Source organism: Lissotriton vulgaris, chromosome 2_2 (genome assembly GCF_964263255.1).
Source record: "Lissotriton vulgaris chromosome 2_2, aLisVul1.2, whole genome shotgun sequence".
NCBI classification, from domain to species: domain Eukaryota; kingdom Metazoa; phylum Chordata; class Amphibia; order Caudata; family Salamandridae; genus Lissotriton; species Lissotriton vulgaris.
In genome coordinates, this window is record NC_141688.1 from 34,556,469 (window position 1) to 34,577,212 (window position 20,744).

The 20,744-nt window shown below is 51.0% G+C and overlaps 1 protein-coding gene across 4 annotated transcripts in view; it reads left to right on the top strand.

Moving 5' to 3' along the window:
- The window catches only part of ARIH1 (ariadne RBR E3 ubiquitin protein ligase 1), a 616,333-nt gene that overhangs the window by 72,921 nt on the left and 522,668 nt on the right, over nt 1-20,744 (top strand). For all 4 annotated transcript variants that reach the window (XM_086959245.1, XM_086959247.1, XM_086959246.1 and 1 more), the window contains exon 2: nt 20,500-20,567. In XM_086959245.1, the coding sequence (XP_086815371.1) occupies nt 20,500-20,567 (68 nt within the window). The remainder of the gene's footprint in view (nt 1-20,499; nt 20,568-20,744) is intronic.

Below are 20,744 nucleotides of genomic sequence, written 5' to 3' on the forward strand. Positions count from 1 at the left end.
GAGCGGTTTTTGTACTAATATCCCCTTCTCTGACATCTCAGACATGCCCAATAATCCCTATAAAATCTCTCACTTATCAGCAAATCTCATGTTGAGGCGATTACTATTAGGTCTTCTCTCTGGGACTTTGCTTATCACACATGTTGGTGTTACAGAGAGAGCCTTCAGTGTCTCTGTTTCACTTTACAGTTGTTTTCACTTCACCCTGTGATGTTTTTTCACATGTTCATACTGGGGACCCAAATGTTTGGGTTATGCTTTACAAGGGTTTCACTACGCTCTGATTAGTTGTTTTTTTTAAATAATTAACAGACGTTTTTACTATCTCATGTGTTTTATTTAACATGTTCACATTGGGGATTTTGGGAATTCCACTTTAAAAAGGTTTACTACACCATAAGGTCTTAATACTCCTTATGATGTGTTTAACCTACTTGTTTTTGTGCAACTGCGGATTCCAGTCCTTACATTTTACATTTTAGAGGTTTTGTTTCGCACCCACCACTGTCAACAAAATGCGTCTGTCTTCTATTTCTGCAAATCGCAATGCCGAGAGCATTTCCCAGCCGGCCGACTTACTGCTTCCTTCCTTTCCATTTCTTTTCACGGTTTCTTTCATTCGCCCATCTCTCACTTTTTAATTAGTGCTCTGTTTTCTTCATTATTTTTCTTTATTTTAATATTTCCCTTTAAATTACCTTTCTTCTCTCTGATCCTCATTGTAACCTCTATTCGCTCTGTGTGTCGTCCCTTTCGCAGGCATCCCACCCCCTCCCTCTCCAGCGCCTGCCTTCTCTCTGCCCACGCATCACTCTCTCACGTTCCATTATTCTCCAGCTGCCTCAGTCTGCCTCGTCTTCCTCATCCTCCCTATGACAGTCCTTCTCTCACTTCAGGGCTTACTTCTTCTTTCCCTGTACTCCACAGTTTCCTTCTCTCAATGCGTAATTCTTTTTCTTCCTTCTTTTTTCCCTTTAAATTACCTTTCTTACGACTCTGAAACAACGCACAAGGAACAGTCGCACGGGCAATTGTTTAACTCACAATCACCACAAGAAGCCTTCCATCCGTTTCTAAAAAACACGAAAGACCCAAAACTGTAGCAAATGCAGACATACCGAATTTGTGTACTAAACTCACCAACAAACATTGACATGCGTATAAAACAATACAAGACAACACTGAAGGATTAACGAAGAAAGTTAATCCACCCGAAAACTAACTGACAATCAGAAACATTATAACTAAACGTGCGACACTGGTTATAGCAGTGTATATTGAACTAAATGCAGAAAAACAGCCTACACTTTAACTGTAATAATACTAAGAAAATAGAGACTAATTTATTTTATATGTGCACATAAACCCAGCTGCTCATTTTATCGACCGCAGAAACATGAGAGGCTGCGTCGGCCCTAAGGGTCTCCAGCGTGTTAACTGCATATCACAGGTAGATCGGTCGTCAGCGCTTTAACCCTCTGAGCTAGCTTTATTAATCCAGCTATCAGCAAACAACAAATTGCACATTCATGAACTGTACATATATTGTGGGAGTAACCCAACATCATTTCTTGGCCTTTCATCATGTATAATTTACGTGTAATCTGGGGTCATTTGAGCACGAACACTAGTACAGATGAGTGGAAATAAATAAAAAAGCCCTCTGCTTGCATGCTACTTTCGCGGCTCCTTTGATGTGCGTCCATTTGCCACCAGCCACTTAGCCAATTTGTGTGCAGGCGCCGCCTCTGCTGGCGCGCGCCGCCTCTGCTGCCAGGCTTCAGCACACCAGGCTGCACACCCCTCACCCCCCAGTCACTTCATCCGCGCCCACTTCACACGCGCTCTGCAGGTCATAAACAGGACCATCTGCTCCACTCCCAGCACTGCATGACCATCTTCAAAGCAAGCTTGTAACCCGAGCTGCCCTCAGACGTTCCAAGACACACACTTTTAATGCTTCTGAGGTCGATAACATGAGCCCCGTTGCATTGACACACACTGCCCTCACACACACACAAGTTACTGTCACACACACACCCTCAACCCCTCACCCACCCTCACCCTCACTCACCCTCAACACCTCACCCTCACTCACCCTCAACCCCTCACCCTCAACCCCTCACTCATTCTCACTCTCACTCATCCTCACTCACCCTCAACCCCTCACCCTCACTCACCCTCACTCACCCTCACCCTCACTCACCCTCAACCCCTCCCCCTCACTCACCCTCAACCCCTCACCCTCACTCACCCTCACTCACCCTCACCCTCACTCACCCTCAACCCCTCACCCTCAACCCCTCACCCTCACTCACCCTCAACCCCTCACCCTCAACCCCTCACCCTCAACCCCTCACCCTCACTCACCCTCGACCCCTCCCCCTCAACCCCTCACCCTCCCTCACTCACCCTCACTCACCCTCACCCCCTCACCCTCACTCACCCTCACTCACCCTCACCCTCACTCACCCCCAACCCCTCACCCTCACCCTCACTCACCCTCAACCCCTCACCCTCAACCCCTCAACCCCTCACCCTCAACCCCTCACCCTCACTCACCCTCACTCACCCTCACCCTCACTCACCCTCAACCCCTCACCCTCACTCACCCTCAACCCCTCACCCTCACCCTCACCCTCACCCTCACTCACCCTCACTCACCCTCAACCCCTCACCCTCACTCACCCTCAACCCCTCACCCTCAACCCCTCACCCTCAACCCCTCACCCTCAACCCCTCACTCACCCTCACTCTCACTCACCCTCAACCCCTCACCCTCACTCACCCTCACTCACCCTCACCCCCTCACTCACCCTCACTCACCCTCACTCACCCTCACTCACCCTCACTCACCCTCAACCCCTCCCCCTCACTCACCCTCAACCCCTCACCCTCACTCACCCTCACTCACCCTCACCCTCACTCACCCTCAACCCCTCACTCACCCTCAACCCCTCACCCTCACTCACCCTCAACCCCTCACCCTCACTCACCCTCAACCCCTAACCCTCACTCACCCTCAACCCCTCACCCTCACTCACCCTCAACCCCTTACCCTCCCTCACCCTCAACCCCTCACCCTCACTCACCCTCAACCCCTCACCCTCAACCCCTCTCCCTCACTCACCATCTACCACTCACCCTCAACCCCTCACCCTCACTCACCCTCACCCTCAGTCACCCTCACCCACCCTCACTCACCCTCAACCCCCCACCCTCACTCACCCTCACTCACCCTCACCCTCACTCACCCTCACTCACCTTAAACCCCTCACCCTCACTCACCCTCACCCTCACTCACCCTCACTCACCTTAAACCCCTCACCCTCACTCACCCTCACCCTCACTCACCCTCACTCACCTTAAACCCCTCACCCTCACTCACCCTCAACCCCTCACTCATCCTCACTCACCCTCAACCCCTCACCCTCACTCACCCTCACCCACCCTCAACCCCTCACCCTCACTCACCCTCAAACCCTCACCCTCACTCACCCTCACTCACCCTCAACCCCTCACCCTCACTCACCCTCACCCACCCTCAACACCTCATCCTCACTCACCCTCACACTCACTCCCCCTCAACCACTCACACTCACTCACCCTCACTCACCCTCAACCCCTCACCCTCAATCCCTCACCCTCACTCACCCTCACCCTCACTCACCCTCACTCACCCTCAACCCCTCACCCTCAACCCCTCACCCTCAACCCCTCACTCATCCTCACTCACCCTCAACCCCTCACCCCCTCACCCTCACCCCCTCACCCTCACCTCCTCACCCTCCACCCTCACTCACCCTCAACCCCTCACCCTCACTCTCCCTCACCCTCACTCACCCTCAACACCTCACTCACCCTCAACACCTCACCCTCAACCTCAACCCCTCACCCTCACTCACCCTCACTCACCCTCACCCTCACTCACCCTCACCCTCACTCACCCTCACCCTCCCTCACCCTCACTCACCCTCACCCTCACTCACCCTCACCCTCCCTCACCCTCACTCACCCTCAACCCCTCACCCTCACTCACCCTCAACCCCTCACCCTCACTCACCCTCACTCACCCTCAACCCCTCACCCTCACTCACCCTCAACCCCTCACCCTCACTCACCCTCACTCACCCTCAACCCCTCACCCTCACTCACCCTCACTCACCCTCAACCCCTCACCCTCACTCACCCTCACCCTCACTCACCCTCAACCACTCACCCTCAACCACTCACCCTCAACCACTCACCCTCAACCACTCACCCTCAACCACTCACCCTCAACCACTCACCCTCAACCACTCACCCTCAACCACTCACCCTCAACCACTCACCCTCAACCACTCACCCTCAACCACTCACCCTCAACCACTCACCCTCAACCACTCACCCTCAACCACTCACCCTCACTCACCCTCACTCACCCTCACCCACCCTCACCCTCCCTCACCCTCACCCTCCCTCACCCTCACCCTCACTCACCCTCACCCTCACTCACCCTCACCCTCCCTCACCCTCACTCACCCTCAACCCCTCACCCTCACTCACACTCAACCCCTCACCCTCACTCACCCTCACTCACCCTCAACCCCTCACCCTCACTCACCCTCAACCCCTCACCCTCACACAGTGCAATAGGTCTCAGACCATTTCAGTTACAGCTTTAAGAAATGTTTATGGCTTTTTTTATTTGTAATTCTTTAGCATTGGCTACAGGAAACAAAAATGCTAAACATTTACAAAAAAAACCCATAAACAATTCTAAAAGCACTAACTCTAATGGTGCGAGACCTATTGCATTTCCAATGCTTGTTCTCGTTTCCCATCCTGTAGCCTATTTTGAGGCTTGTGGCAGTAGACCAGATTTTCAGTATAGATTATAAAATGAGGCAGAGGGTCTTGATAAAGTGGATACGTAGTCTTCCGTTTAGGGATACTTACCCCTACCTCTACTGAGTACCACCACAATGAAAGTGACCGGTCATATGTGACTTAAGCCTTTTTGTGAATCTCTGTCCTGTCTAGTGCAAAATCAGGAAGAGTATGTGTGCTAATTCATAGAATGCATTATTATTTGGGCTCTAAAGATATGAAAGTTTTTCCTTCCCTTCGTCTCACTACATCTTGAGGGTGTATCTCTTCATTTGTGCTATAAGAGTTGACACAGCTTGTTGATTCCTGTGGTCTTACGGCAGTATTCTTTAACCTTTTTGTCTTCTGTAGACCCCTGCATAATAGTTGCTGTAATCCAAGGACCCCTACTGAATCATCATTGAAATCCTCCGACCCCCACCTAATCATTGCTAGAATGCCGGATACGCCAACCCTCCCAAATGAATAGTTATGATTCTCACCAGGACGGGGCAATGTTGATGATTTGACCTGCAAAACACACAAAAAATACAGAAAAAAGCATTAATTACACAAACCATTACATATTTAATTCAATTCTCGAATGTTAAAAAAGCCACACTTTTAATGGGAAGGTTGTAGCTTTTTTTGATTCAATTGAGGTCACCCATCTCCCATACTGCATTCTGTTAAATGCACTTGCACTGCAAAATGCACTTGAACTTGTAACCCTGAGGATACCAACTTAATTTTTAGTCTCCAAGTTCAGATTCCTCTATTTATAGAAATTCATCAGTTTTACATTTTACTTTACTTATATACACTTCATAATTATTGTTTAAGTTTCTAAGCATTTGCGGACCCTCTTTGTAGGCCCTCGGACCTTAGGTTGAGAACCGCTAGTGTCATGGCTTTGGGTTGAAGTAATTCTTCTGGCCGGATTCCAGTTTCTCTGTAGCTTTCTTTTCCTTTCCTCACTGTGGGAGTATCAAAAAAAAAAAGAATTATACAGTTTTATTCTCGGACCGATGCAGTAGCAGAGTACAATAAGTTGAAGGTACACATTTGGTTTTTAGTATACAGTTCTCCGCATATGCTTGGAGTTGATTGAATTTCCCTGTGCTCTAAAAATTGTTTTGCAATGAATAAGAATCTGCTGTTCTTTTTTTTTTTTGTAACCGTGATCATGTACTCTTGGTCACAAGTAGATGTTCAGTTTGTGAACCCTGGGGCATTAGACTTTTCTAGAAATAAAATATAGGCAGGTGAGTCAACCTATTCTAAAATACAGAAGATACAGCAGTAAATCTACAACACTGACCTTACTTCATCATTTATGCCCTATCTTTCCTTAGAATCACAATTCTTCGGCTTTATCGCCCTATCCCTCAGACCACTCTGACATACTCAACTCCCTCAAAGTCACTTCAAATATGTCTTACTCTTCGCCTTCAGCCCAGCTCTTTCTAGAGATGCTCTTTCACTCCAACTCTCGATTGTCAGTGCCTCCCTCTCTCAAGTAATCTCCACTAAAGCTCTGAGGACAGACCAGGTTGCCCAACCCTTAAAGAAACTTGACTGTGATGCCCTTGCCAATTGTTGGCCCATCAATCACTTGTCATTCATTGGCATGCTCATTGAAAAAGCAGTGTATGTTCAACTCTAAAGATGGATTTGATTTCAGATAGCACTGCAGCACGGAGACTGCGATTAGGAGGGCATGTCATGTGTACGATAGCAGAATAACATGACCCGCCCCCCTTTCCTTACTAATATTGCTGAATTTCTCGCTTCCTTCAACACAGTCCCACTCTGATGTGCAACCTTGAACCGTGAATGGGATTTGCTGGCAATGTCCACTTCTCCTCCTCCTTTTTCAACCAACACTAATTTGCTCAGATGGGCATCGCCAGGTCCCAAAATATCCCTTTTGCCTTCGGAGTCTCCCAGGGGTCTATAGTGTCCTCTTCAGCCTCTACCTGAAGCCTGTTTTCTACTCTTCTCACAGAAAAGATGAATCTGTATACTGATGATACACCCCTCTACATGAAGGTCTCCTTTGTTTCAGACATCAGTGCTTCAAGATTGCCACACCTGGCTATCCTAAAGCTCAGCCCAACCCAAGAAACAGTAAAAGCCTGGCTCAATGACCTGAACCTTAATGGCTCCAAATCCCAACTTTTAATGTATGCCAAGTCACTTGGATTCAAACTGGCTACTAACTTGATTCTCGTGGAAAACATTTGCCAAGAAATATGATCACATAACCCTCATAAAACTGAATTGGCTTCCCTAGCTGGCCCTCCCTATCTTCAAACCCAACTGCATCATTTGCAAAGCCATTAAAACCTGCTTCCCCGTTTACCTTGCAGACCCATTTACCATCTGAGGTGGTTCTCGGCACAACCGCAGGCAGGATACCTTTTGGTCTGCAGACTAAGGTGTAAATATGGAAAAAGGAACAAGACCGCAGACCTTTTCAATCTATATGCCCAGGATCTTCAACAACATCCCTGTATCAGTCAGAACCTCCCCAGCACTGCTCCAATTTAGGAAAGAGTTTAAGGCGCACCTTTTTAAAAATACTACATTTGGGGCGTGGCCGAGACAGCGATGTGAGCGGACGTGTCTCGCCTGAGCTCCGTCGCCCCGCTGCTTTACTTGGCCTGTTTCTGCGTAGTTTCGGGGGAACATCCACTTCTGGGGTCCCCCCGTACGCCAACGACCCTGCTGGTGTCTTTTCTGGGCGGCGAGCGGCGGCTGTGGGGCATTCAGTGGTTGCAGCACCGGCCTCCGGGACCCCCGCAGTCAGCCGCTGGCCGCCATCTTGCCGTGGACCCTCTGCTGACACGCCTGGACTGGTTCCCGGGGAGGGGCCTGACACTGCGTCCCGGGTGAGGCTCCGGAACACCCCTGCTCCCACCCGTGGACTCCCTGCACCAGCGGAACCAGCCTGTCGCCGGCGGAGTCGCGCCGGAGCGGCTGGAGCCGGGCTGCCGCGAGCGGGGCACACAGCAGCGGCCTGGACGCAGAGCCTATGCGAGCCCCCGGCTTCGGCGGGAAAAGCAGGCCCAGACCCGAGGAATTGCCGGCGGCCCCTGCCCACGAGCCCTTGCTCCATCGCCCGTCGCTGGACCCACCCGGTGAGCTGCAGTGCGCTGACCCCCCCCCCCCCCCCCCGCCTTCCCGGGGGGTCCGGCGATTACGGGGCTTGGCGGTTGGTCTTCCCGCCATCTTCCCCCCTCGGCGGGCTGATCCCGCTCACAACAGACGATCCTTGCCGGAGTGCCCCTGGCTGCCCTGGACTCACTGGCAGCGGCCTGGGGAGCAGCCCGGTCGCTGCGTGCAAGCGAGCCCTGAGCCTTGGTGAGCCCCACATCCTCTGGACAAGTCCTCTGGCCGCCTCCCTGCTAAGGCCCGGCCCTCCCAAGCCTGGTGGGCCGCAGACCGGGCGAACCTGCCGCGACCACACAGGGACCCCGGGAGCCTTTGCCTTCTGCTTATCCCGGCGCTGGGCTTCCCGCTGCTAGGGAGCTGGGACGCCTGGGGGGCCCTCCTGGACACTCTTCGGCTGCTGTGATGGGGCTGGCTGGACGCTGCACTGGGAATAGGCCCTGACCCTGGTTGGACAGGGGGACTGCGCCTTGCCAAGAGACTTCGGAGGCCCTCCCCCCGCCTGTGGGCCCCAGGCCCGAGCTGCCGTGGGACACCTGTAGCCATCACCCACCTAACGTCTCTCCTGCCTCATCGCTACCTTGCCTCCCCGGTTGTGCTATCTGCTCCCGCCCCAGCGGCCCCACCACATTCTGGACTCCTCCAACTTGAGTGCGTCCCACGCCTTGTCAGCGGACGGACCCGGCTACGGACCTGCGAGGGCAGCGGCACGCACTGCCATCTCCTGCATCGTGGCCTTGAGCCCTAGATTGTGGAACCCGGGCAGCTAAATCACAGGGCACCAGTGCGACCTCCCTCGAAGCACCCCCCACCTCGGCCCGGCGACTGTGCGTGGAAGCCGACCCTGCCCCCCACTGCCCTGTGATGCCTCGAGTGGACCATGACTCGCGGCAAGGGGACCAAGCCGGACCCCCCGCCCACGACGACCAGAGGCGCATCAGTAGCTTCTATGTGGGGCAAGGCGGGCTCCCCACCATCCTCCGGGGGCCCCTCATCGGCATCAGGGGGGAAGCCCCCACCGCCAGCCGACTCTCCACCAGTGACACAGGCCTTCATGACCTCCTTCATGGCTGATCTGAAGACAGAGATTGGATCCCTCAGAACGGAGGTCCACACCTGCGTCAAAGAAATGCGCAGGGAAGTCACTGACCTCGGCGATCGAGTCGACGGCCTGGAGAAAACGGTCGACTCCCGCACCGAAGACCTGGAGCAGATCTGGCAGAGAGTGGCGACCCTTGAGGAACAACACATCCAGCTCCAGATCAAGCAGGAGGACTTGGAAAACAGGGGACGACGCAACAACCTCTGCATACGGGGTGTGCCACTTGGAGAAGAGGGGACTAATACCATGGCCTACGTGGCCCTGCTCTTGCAGGCGGTGTGGGGCGAGGAGGACGCCCCCCCGCCGCGCCTCGACCGTGCACACCGAGTCTTTGGAGCGGGAGGAAAAGCGGGCCTCCTACCCGACATCGTCACTAGACTCCACTACTTTACTGAGAAGGAGGCCATCTTGAAGGCAGCTAGGGACAATCCAGACCTGCGGTACGAAGGCCACAGGATCCAGATCTTCCAGGACTTGGCCCCCACAACACTCCATAGAAGAAAGGTCTTCCGCCCGATCACCGAGAGGCTCCGGACCCTCAACGTCTCCTACCAGTGGGGCCATCCTTTTGCTCTCATCTTCAGGTGGGAGGGCAAGCGTAGGGCTCTCCGGTCCTACCGAGAAGCGGCGCACCTGCTAGGCATGCCGGAGTCCCCGGACCACAGCCCGACTCCCTCCCCCCCCGCTCGGAGAAGGCCCCCCCGCGCCCAGATTGGTCCACTGTGCGCCCCCGCCGAAGGTCCCCTCCGGTGGACGCGCTCTCTGCTTCTCAGACCAAACAGGACATCATCGCACACATCCGCTCCCTTGAGGGCGACCGCGAGGAGCAGGCCTCCCAACTCCTCGCTTCTGGCTCGGAGGGTGGGGATCGCCCCTCAACGCCGGACGGCCGCTGATCATTGCTGTTGTATCTCAAGCTACCCTGGGCGCGCGCTTGCCAACTGGGCGCTTGGCCTTGCCCTCATCCATCACGGTGGCCTGATCCCACTGTTCTAGAAATGGACAACACCCTTCGCCTCTTCCAGGCCGAGTACCGCATCCCCGAGCCCCAGCACCCTGTGGGCGCCTGACCGGGCTGAATGGACCCCACGGCCCGGCGCACCCCCCAAACTACCTCGAGGCAGCGGGGTAGACGGGCTCTGAGACGACTTGTTTGCACACTACTTTTCCAGATCTCCGCTCCCTCCCTTTGTCCCGTAGGAAGTGACATTCCTGAGTTCGTCCAAACCCTCGGGTAGAGGATGTCCGGTACCTGGGACACTGTACACTGGCCCTGTTGGCCTGTTTTGGTTCTGTTTCCCTTCTGCGCCTTTTCTTCTTTCTTTCTCTCCTCTCTTCCTACTTCCCCCCCTTTCACATCCCTCTCTTCCTGTTCTCTCCCCGCGCTTGCGGAGGGGTGGCATGGTGGGTCCTGCGGGGGTTGCCGCGCTGGCGACGGGTTGACGCTTCTGCTGCCCTGCTTGCGGGGAGGTCTGCTAGGCCGGGACTTGCGCGACTCCAACCCCCCTTAGCGTTATGACAGCAAACATCCCTACACCCTTGAAGGTCCTTTCCCTCAACGTCAAGGGGCTCAACTCTCCCAACAAGCGTAGGCAGATATGGCGCTACCTCTTGCTCCACTCCCCCGACATTGTTCTCCTCCAGGAGACACACCTTCTCAGAGGGGACATCAAGCGCATGGCGCACCCTAGATACCCCACACAGTTCTGGGCATCCTCTGACACCCAGCGGGTGTCGATTTTTCTCTGCGCGGCCGGCCCCGATGAGGGGTCGTGCAATGCCTTGAGAGTGTAAGGGCCTTGAAGGCCACCAGTTTCTTAGTAGGGAGCCAATGCAATTTTTCCAATAGCTCTTTTGCGATGGTTCTACGATGGAGGCCATAGATGGCTCTAGCAGTCGAATTCTGCACTACCTGTAAGCGCGATAACAAGTAATCAGGCATGCCCAGGTAAAGGACGTTGGAATAATCCAAACGGGAGCCTATCAATGACTGCACAGTGATATTTCGATGCGCAAGAGAGAGCATAGGAAGACATTTCCTAAGTGTTTTCAAGATGCCAAAACACTTTCCAACAAGACCTAGGATCTGAGGTTTCAAAGTAAGACCCTCATCGATCAGCACACCCAGATGTTTTGCCTTGGAGGAGACAGCCGATGGAGGTGTGGCACTGCGACTGGCGACTTTACACATCTGGTGGTCGTGCCCTGCCCTGGATGTCTTTTGGAAGGAGGTCCTCAGTCACATTAAGGAGGTGTTGGGTTTTCCCCTCCCTGAGGAGGTTTGCACACTACTGCTGGGCGTACGACCCCCCACACTTAAAGCACTCACGCGCAGCGACTGGATCCTCACCCTCCACATGCTAGGCGCTGCCAAACAACTCATTGCTCTATACTGGAAGCGGGCTGAGGCACCGTCGATAGCTTCCTGGTTCGTGCGCCTCTGGCAGGTCCTGACCATGGAGCTGCTCACGGCGCGGATACAATCAAGGGGGGTGCGATTCAAGGCAGTGTGGGAACCTCTCGTGCGCCACCTGTGCTCCATCAGCTATGCCCGCCACATGCCTCCCAGACTCCGCGCTTTGCAATTGTTTGAGGACGCCCTCATCCCTGCCGACCCGAGCAGACTAGGCTCATAGCCACTTCCCCCAGTGCTGGTTTGCGTCTTATGCCTCTTGTAGGCGACCGCAGATACACCTCCCTGGCCCCTCTCCACCTCACCCCTGCTCTCCCTCTTCCGACTTTTTCTTTTTTCTTGCCTTGCCACTCTGGCTTCCGCCCCCCTTTGGGGCAGTTTGGTCCCTGTTGGGCCTTTGAAAATGTGACACCACTGCTCTCCTTCTCATACGCGCCTCCCCCGTACAATGACACATTGCCAGCACATGGCCACCTCTTGCTTTATGCTCCCTTAAGCCACGCGGCCGGCCCCCCCGGGGGTTGTAGGCAGGGCGCTGTGTTAAGGAATCCACCTCCCCTGGTTACCTACTCCTACTACTGATTTTTCTCTGCGCGGCCGGCCCCGATGAGGGGTTGTAGGCTTATCGCTGTGTTCACAATAAAAACAGATTTGAACAAAAAAAAAAATACTACATTTCAGTTCATTAAAAGTGCACAAACCAACTTCCTTTCAGATACTTTTTTTACTTTATGCTGGACTGTGACCATGTACATCGCTCTGACACCTTTCTGGATTCAATAAATACATACACACTTTTTTGTAAACAAATTTTTATTAGTTTCTTTTATCTTAATAAACTATTACTTTACATAAAGCATGTGGGATGATACTTATTTGAACAAAAGTACATTAGATACTGCGAATCAGTACAGAGGTAGACTGATCACTTTGCTGCAAACAATATATACTAGTTTTCAGTGTTCTACACTTCCTATAGTAGTTATCACATCTGTGATTGTAAGCCTCACATCTTCCTGACCATATCTAATTCCACACCCCCTCATGCTTCAGATTGCTACAAAGTTAGGAAACAAACCCCCGACAAAAACCCTCCACTCTCTCCCTACAGTCCATTTTTACTTTTAGATCTTCCAAGTACTTATATTATCCATCATTTTAGCTTACAGCATCACTGTACAAGTAACTTTTGCATTCAACTTATAAATATATTTCAAACCAGTTTGTAGTACGTAATCACATACTTGCATGTACATTGTTCGGTGCGTACTATAATTTGCTCTTCAATCTGTCTATACTGCCTGCCCTGGGGGGTGGTATTAGATTCCAAATCTTGTGCTTTCAGGGCCACTAACATAACATCCCAATCTAATGCTATTGGATTTCTACGCAGGTCCATGGTCTTCTCCCTCCGTATTTCTGCACATTCTGCACTGCCCCAGCGGAACAGATCATTGTACCACGTACGTGCTGAAGGGGGGTTCTTGGACTTCCATCGCATAGTAATTGCCTGTGTTGCCAGGAGCGAAGACAGGTTCACAAATTTGTATTATAGTTTGTGTTTGTTATAAGATTCATGGAGACCCAGAATACACTCTTCCATAGTATTAGATATGTTCCTATGTGTGGCCTCCTGCGTGTAACCTCTAACCGCATCCCAAAATTCTCGTAGGCGCGGGCAAGCACACGCCATATGGGCCAGGTCAGCTCCCTCGTAGTGGCATCTTTGGCAGTGATGTTGGGTCTGTGGGAACATCCTATCCAATCTGTGTGGGGTAAGATATGCCCTATCTAAAATCATTGTTTGAATAAACTTAAATTTGGCATTACGTGAGGTTTTCCGGTGGTGTTCTATGATTCTCTCCCATTCCTTGTCCTCTACAGCCCTCCCTATGTCATCTGACCATGCGTTACGTAATGGAAGAAGGGCGATATCTGTATGAGCCCGAATCCCTACCTATAGCAATTTTATCAGGTGTCTCCCACGGCCCTTATAATATAGTGCTTTAATCAGTTTGTGGTCAGTGGGTTCCTGCCGTTGTGGAGCCCAATGTGTTTTGACATAGTGGGTTAATGCCGCATGTACCATATACAAGTGCCCCGGTGCCCCTGTAATGAAATGAAAATTAAATGAAATTTGATTTGTAGAGCGCATGGCTGCCCGAAAGCGTCCCAGCGCTTGCTTAGGGAACCCGTCCTGGTATTCCCCTGCGAGATAACCCATTACTGGGCATCCCCAAGGTGAAAGCCAGGCATCCCGCTGCGAGGGGCCGTTGTGAAGATTAAGCAAGCTATTGCCCAGAGTTACAGAGTGGGACTCCATGATTGGAATAGGCACCGAGGTGAGAATTGTCAGGTCCGGGGAAATTTGAGCCCAAGACCCGCCGAGGCGGGGAATTGAACCCTGGTCCGGGCCAGACCTCTGCATCAGGCTCTGCTGCTCCAACCACTTGAGCCACACTTCTCTCCCTAACAAAGTTGTCATGATCCAGTAGCTGCCCAGCATTATATAAGTCGGATACTGTGCGGATTCCTTCTTCCAACCAAGGCATTATAGTGCATTTTGTGAGTCTCCCGGGTGCTAGTGGTATACCCAATAAATAAGGCGATGTTGCCTGCGTAGGCAGTGTATGTGCTTGTGTAATGTAGCACCGATCTCCAACATTGCAGAGCTGTTTGTAATATGGGTGGAAGATGGTGAGGGTGCTTGCACCTCGGTAATAAGTGTGTGCAAGGCCCCTCTACTTATAACCCGCTCCGTAAACCCTATTTCTTGCAAATTGCCCCTTGCCGTCCTATAAGATAGCCATTGCAACTGACAGGCATAATAATACGCTCTTAAGATCTGGCACACCCAACCCTCCCTTTCTCGTATCAAGCTGGAGCTTTTTAAGACTTAGCCTTCGCCTGCCTTTCCCCCAGACGAGATCAATAAGTAAGGTATTCAAGAGTTTAAAGGTAGTTTTTGTGAAATAGCAAATTAATCTCAGGAGTACCACCATCTTTGTTATAGCTACTCTGCCCATCCCCAACAGTGGTAGCATTGTCCAAAATGCAATGCTAGAACGCATGGCTCTAATCGCTCGGTTAAGGGTACCTTCCAGCATAGCAGGGGTCCTGTATACTTTAACATATGCAGAGCCACCTGTAGCGACGTGGACCCAAATGCGATTTCTGTGGGCGAGGCGTGCTCACAAAAGAAGGCATGGGACTTCGCCAGGTTAATGGCCAGTTCCGATATATGCTCAAAGGTGGCGAAGATCTCAGCAAGGGGGGCAAGATCAGACCGAAGGTCTTTAATATAAAGGGCAATGTAATCCGCATATGCGGAGAAAAGGTGTTGTAGACCCTATATCTATGCCTATTTTCCGTGTATCCCTACGTAACTTTAGAGCCAGGGGCTCCAGTGCCAATATAAACAATGGTAGTGAGAGTGGCCCGCTTGCCTCGTCCTTCTAAATATCGGGTATTCGGTCGATATAACAACCCGTACGTACTCGGGCAGTAGGAGCGTTGTACAACAATCTGAGCCCGTCAATGTACCCCTCTGGGAGCCCAAACTTAGTCAACACCTTGAACATGTACGCCCACTGCAATGTATCAAACGTTTGGCGTGGGTCCAACGATATGTAACCCGCATGAGCCTAGCCCCCCGGGGCAGTCGACATGAGGTGGTGATAGTCTCCTAGTGTTCAGAGATGTGCTCCTGGTCGGCAGGAAACCTGTCTGATCTATATGAATCGTCTTATCCAGAAGGGGCAGAAGCCTATTTGCCAGCACTTCACCCAGTATCTTGTATTCCGTCGCTAATAATGACAATTGGCGATAACTGGCCATGTCCGTAAGGTCTCTGCCTGGTTTCGGGAGCGAGACCACCAATGCTTGCGTTGTGGTGGGGGGTAGTGCCCCTTCTTTCTTCTTTCTGCTCTGTGTTCTAGAAGTGCACAAGGTTGGATAGGAGTGAGTCCATAAAGGTATTGTAAAATTCTGCAGGTAACCCATCTATTCCCAGCGTTTTTTTCCCGCGGGAGCCCATTGAGTGCTATCTTAATTTCCATCGCAGTGATGGGGCCTGTCGGTCCTTTCAAGGCTTCCGCTGTCATTTGGGGATAGTGCCTGTAGAAAGTAGTCTGTGTGATCGTCCTCCCTATCCATAGGTTTGCTGTATAATGAGGCATAATACTGGCAGAAAGCCGCATTGATGCCGTTTTGGGTGTATGCCGGCTTGCCCAACAGAGTAGTTATCTCATTGATCACAATTGTGGGGTGTTCATCCCGCAATATCTTTGCGAACATTGTCCCCGACTTGTCCGCTTTGGGGCGACGCTAGTGTGTGTACCGCTGATAATATAGGAGTTGGAGGGATTCTAGCAATTCAGCGTGCCGGATACGCACTTCTTGAAGTGACACCTGCTTCTCCTTGTCATGTACTGCTTCCTGTTCCAACTTGTCCATCTTGTGCTCTGTTGCCGTGAGGAATTCATGAACCTCCTGCTTAGCGCCCACTGTCTCACTTCTGGCTCTACCGTGTATGACCGCTTTAAAAGCGTCCCACCCCATCAGGCCGTTAGAAGCTGTGTTGCTATTTTCAGCGAAGTAATGGGTGATAGTGTCTGCTGTTGCGGCCCGAATGCCAAGTCCTCCAACAGCTGTGGCCAGAGCCTCCAGGTAGGCACTGTAGTAGGTTTCCTGCCCCGCGTAATCGTTATCTCAAGTGGATTCCCACTCCAGGATCATAGTCACCAGCGCCGGGATGCCCTAGGGTAGCTATGCGCTCTATAAAACCCAAAATCAAATCATTATAATCCAAAAAGGTCTTTGCTAGGTATGTGGCATTTGTGACCTGCATCGCTCCCATGTTTGAACAAAATGTCCTATCTATCCTTGTGTGTATTCCCTGTGCGCCAGTTGCTGCATTCTCCACACGTCCCATAATGCCCATCCCTCCCCCAACTACAGAGAGCCTTTGCCTGCTTATTCACCCCCCGCATCGCTCAAAGGGGGATGGGACATGTCTAGGTCAATGTCTATTATTGTGTTATTGTCACCACCTATTATCGAGTGATGCATCTCCCAGCCCACTAATGTCCGGTTTAGGGTGGCTAGAAATTGTTCCTGTTCAAAGTTTGGTGCATACGTGCTTCCTGTTGACCATCAAGGGACCCACGTATAAAAATATAGCGTCCCTGTTTATCAATTCTTTGTTCTAGGGGTTGAAACTGCACTCTGTGTCTAAACCAGATGGTGGCTTCTCATTCATACCCAGAATAACTAGTGGAGAAGACCTGCCCCCTCCATTTTTTTTTTGTTTTTTGTTTAAAACCTTTATTGCAGCATTCATCAGGTACAAGTATGGGCCTACAACCACGGGGGCCGGCTGCTAAACAGAAGTGAAACCTGATTTATCAGAATTTAACACAGCTCCTCAGCCGACAGCCCTGAGGTACGGCAGCGATTCAGAATGGATCTTGTACTAGAACACATTGATATTTTACAGGAGATATTAAAGGTTTCATTTTATATTATTTATATGAGCGGATCAGGTGCCATACAATATGAACAATAGGACATGGACAGGCCAAGAAATCAGGATATGCTAAAAGAACCATTCATGGGACGCTAGCGTTAAGACTTACGATTCAGAGAACACAACAGTGCAATATACATTCCCGTAGACGCCAGTACTCGGGGCCTGCCTACCCAAGGTTCGACTGAGCGTAAATCAAGGGCACTAAATACCAGATCTCGATGAGTCAAAATAAAGCACAAACCATACTGATCCAAAGGAATAAAGGGAAGGGAGAAAAGAAAGGCCATAGAAAATAAAGGCAAAATAACCCACTCCCCCTCCCCCCCTCCAACCCCTCACCCTGCCACACGATACTTCCAAAGTCAATGAGGATGTAAGGTACAGTGACACACTCACGGCCTTGGGGACACAATCTTCCAGAGAGCCATCCGTTGGTTCTGATAGTCGCTTCTCTACTAGTTTCCTCACGGGGTCCTCACACAAAGGCAAAATGGCCGCTGCTTGAACGGCTGTAGATTGCTGATTGAACCGTAGGGCAGGGTCTGGGACCTCGAGCAGAATCCCAGTTAGGCATGCATCCATTTTAGTCAAGGACACATCCATTTGCGAGTGAAACGCCCAAAGTTCCGACAGTATCGATCTTCACGTTAGCCCTGATGTCGTTTGATCCATGTTATCAAGTTCAGTACCAGTCTTGATCAGCTCCCCGGGTGAAACTGGCATTTCCAGGAGGGGCTAACAGGATCACGAGAGGGCAGGCGTAAACGGTGACCCGCCGTTATCCACAGCCGCGGTGACCCGGCGGAACACCGCAGGCCGGGGTCCCGACCCGCCGAGACCCCGCAGAAATCTATGCCGGCTCCGCAGGACGGGGAGCCCCACCTTCAGTCAGCAAGCAGGTCACCTCTCTCTCGATGTTGGGATAGGAAAACAATCGCCACCAAATTCGGGCATAGATGAAGTTTCCACTGCGATCGACCGGACCCTGCCAAGGTCTCCAGCCGATGTTGTTGCACTGCAGCCCAGCCTTGCGGATACTCGAGGCCCCGGATTCACCGTCGGGAAAGGCCACAATCTCCAACACGGTGTAAGTTTGTTAAATCGGCAGATAAAAACGTTGGGATTTCGCCATCGGAGTGAGGAACACTTCATACAAGCAGAGGCTGGGCGTAAGGTCAGGATATTGTACAGGATCTTGCGGCGGAGTACGGATATCAGCGGAGCCGGGAACCTAAGCAGCAATCTTGTTTGCCGTCTTAGCTCCTCCCTCCCCCCCCAAACTCCCTCCATTTCTTACGTAGTTTCACTGCCTCTTGTTCCACCATGTGGGATTTCTGCTGATAAACTGTGTGCTTTGCGCCTCAACAGTTTAGCGTAAATTCTAGGACGCTTCTGTACAGAGCCCAGTCCCCGAACATTCCACGTTCTTACCTTGTATGTTTTGGGTAAGTGCATTGCAAGAACAAGGCAAGCATTGTAACCGGCTATCATGCGTGTGCTGCTAGCCAGCCAACCCAAGGTAAACAAATAAATACGACTGTCCACCGCTTCCCCCCACAAATAAACCCCAATACTTGGTCTGTTCGAGAAACTGTACCAGTCCAGAACCCAAAACATGGCAAACAAAAATGTGCCCTGAATAAAAACTGCATTCGCAAATTGGGGATCATCACCAACACCGTCCATGGGGTGCAGAACCGTACTCCAGCGTAATCGGGCTCCATCATTGCGAAACCCCAGGCTAATCAAATACAATTACACTCAGCGTCAATAGCATATTTCTACAAAAAGGATATACGAACATCCGTTGAGACTGGTCCATGAGCAGCAACATCCTCTCGCGGTCAGCCGAACCACCCATCCGCCGTCTGTGGACTCACGGTGGGGAAGAAGGCCACACTGCCCTCAGTCACTTATTCCCTGTTCCATCTGAGGAGGAAGAGTCCTCAATCAACATAGACTGTCTGAAAGTAGCGTCCGTCGTGATTGCTTGCTGTTTGCCCTGCTGCATTTGCTGCGGCATTGGGTTGGTCTATTGGGAGTTCCTGCGTATCCTTCTGCTTTGACGGGTGCCCGACATGTCCGCACCAGAGGAGCTTTGTTGCGTGCTCTGGTAAGCATTGTCCCCATTCCCCACGGGATCCGTCACCTCCAACCATTCCTCAACGTCTGCCGGGCTTTCGAAGAATTGTGTTTTCCCGTCATAAATAACTTTCAGTCAAGCCGGGAAGAGCAATGCATATTTCAGGTTCAGATCCCTTTGTTTCTTCTTAACTCCCATGAAGGAGGATCTCTGTCTTTGCACTAGTAGTGTGTAATCCGGGTAAGGCGATATCCTGCTATTCTCGAAAAATTATCTGAGTTTTCTCCCTGGCTAGAAAGAGCGTATCCTGGTCTCTGTAGTTCAGTAGCCTGACAATGAGGGGACGGGTGGCCCCCGGTTTCGGCCAGCCGGTGGGTATTCTGTGTACGTACTCCACACAGTATTGGGTAGAGAGACCTTCTGCAGCAACGTGCTCACTGAACCACTGCTCCATATATCTAGCTGGATCATCTCCCTCAGTTCTTTCCGGCAGGCCAATGACCTGTACATTGTTCCTCCTTGCCCTTCCTTCCGCATCTTCAACCTGGTCCATCAGTGTAGCGACCTGCTGCTGGAGCTGTTGTATGTGGGTCGTGTTCTGAGCTTGTTGTGGAGACAGATCTAAATACATACACACTTTAGTCCTCTTTAGAGTTTTGAGTGGGGATGTCTTTGGGTTGTTATACTTTGGCTGGTAGAGATCTGGTATTCCACCACTCTCTACTCCAGTGGCCCCAATCATAATTATTTACCAGGTGGTCTTTCAGCCTTCAGATCCTAAAATTCTGGTTGTTACTTATAACTTCTCCACTCATACCCTACACCTGACAGCCTGTCGAGGTTTATTTGTGCAGCCCTTTAAACTCATTTAGAACATTAGTATCCAAATGGACAATAACTAGGTTGAACACATTTTATCTGGGAACAATTGTGAGTTTACATGATTGGAGAACCCCACAGTTAACAGTGGTCACATTATTATTTTTTTGTATGTCCAGCTCTTACTGTTGCTTTTACTAATTTGGAACGATGACTATATATGAAGAGTGGGCCACGGCCAACAGGGGAGTGATAAGCCAATTTTGAATTTGAATTTTGAAAGAACACATTCTCTAGTGACCTTCATGGTTTCCTTTGATAAAAACATTAGGTTACTTGCACCTTTAGGGGTTGTTGGTGCATAATGAGCTGGTTGTAAATATAGCCCTATTTTTTTGCCCTCTATTCGCTTATCACAGAAAATAGGACATGTTAGTTTTGATGAAATCCAAATGCTGTCTTTAAAGTACAGAAGCTCTACAAAGCAGTTATCTGATTTATAGTTCACTTTTATTTCTTACCTTTTCCAGAACCCAGCGACCATCACCAGAATACTACTCAGCCATTTCAACTGGGATAAAGAGAAGCTAATGGAGAGGTATGTTAAACATTTTCATAGAATATTACCAGTTTTGCAACTTTGCAAGTATCCATTGCATGGAGTACCTCAAGCATTTTGGTCCTGAGTGAGGGAATTTGTTGTCCCTGCTTGCACACAAAATGTATACATTACATGAAAGACTGGCCCCATGGGCTATGGTAATTGTTTCTATTG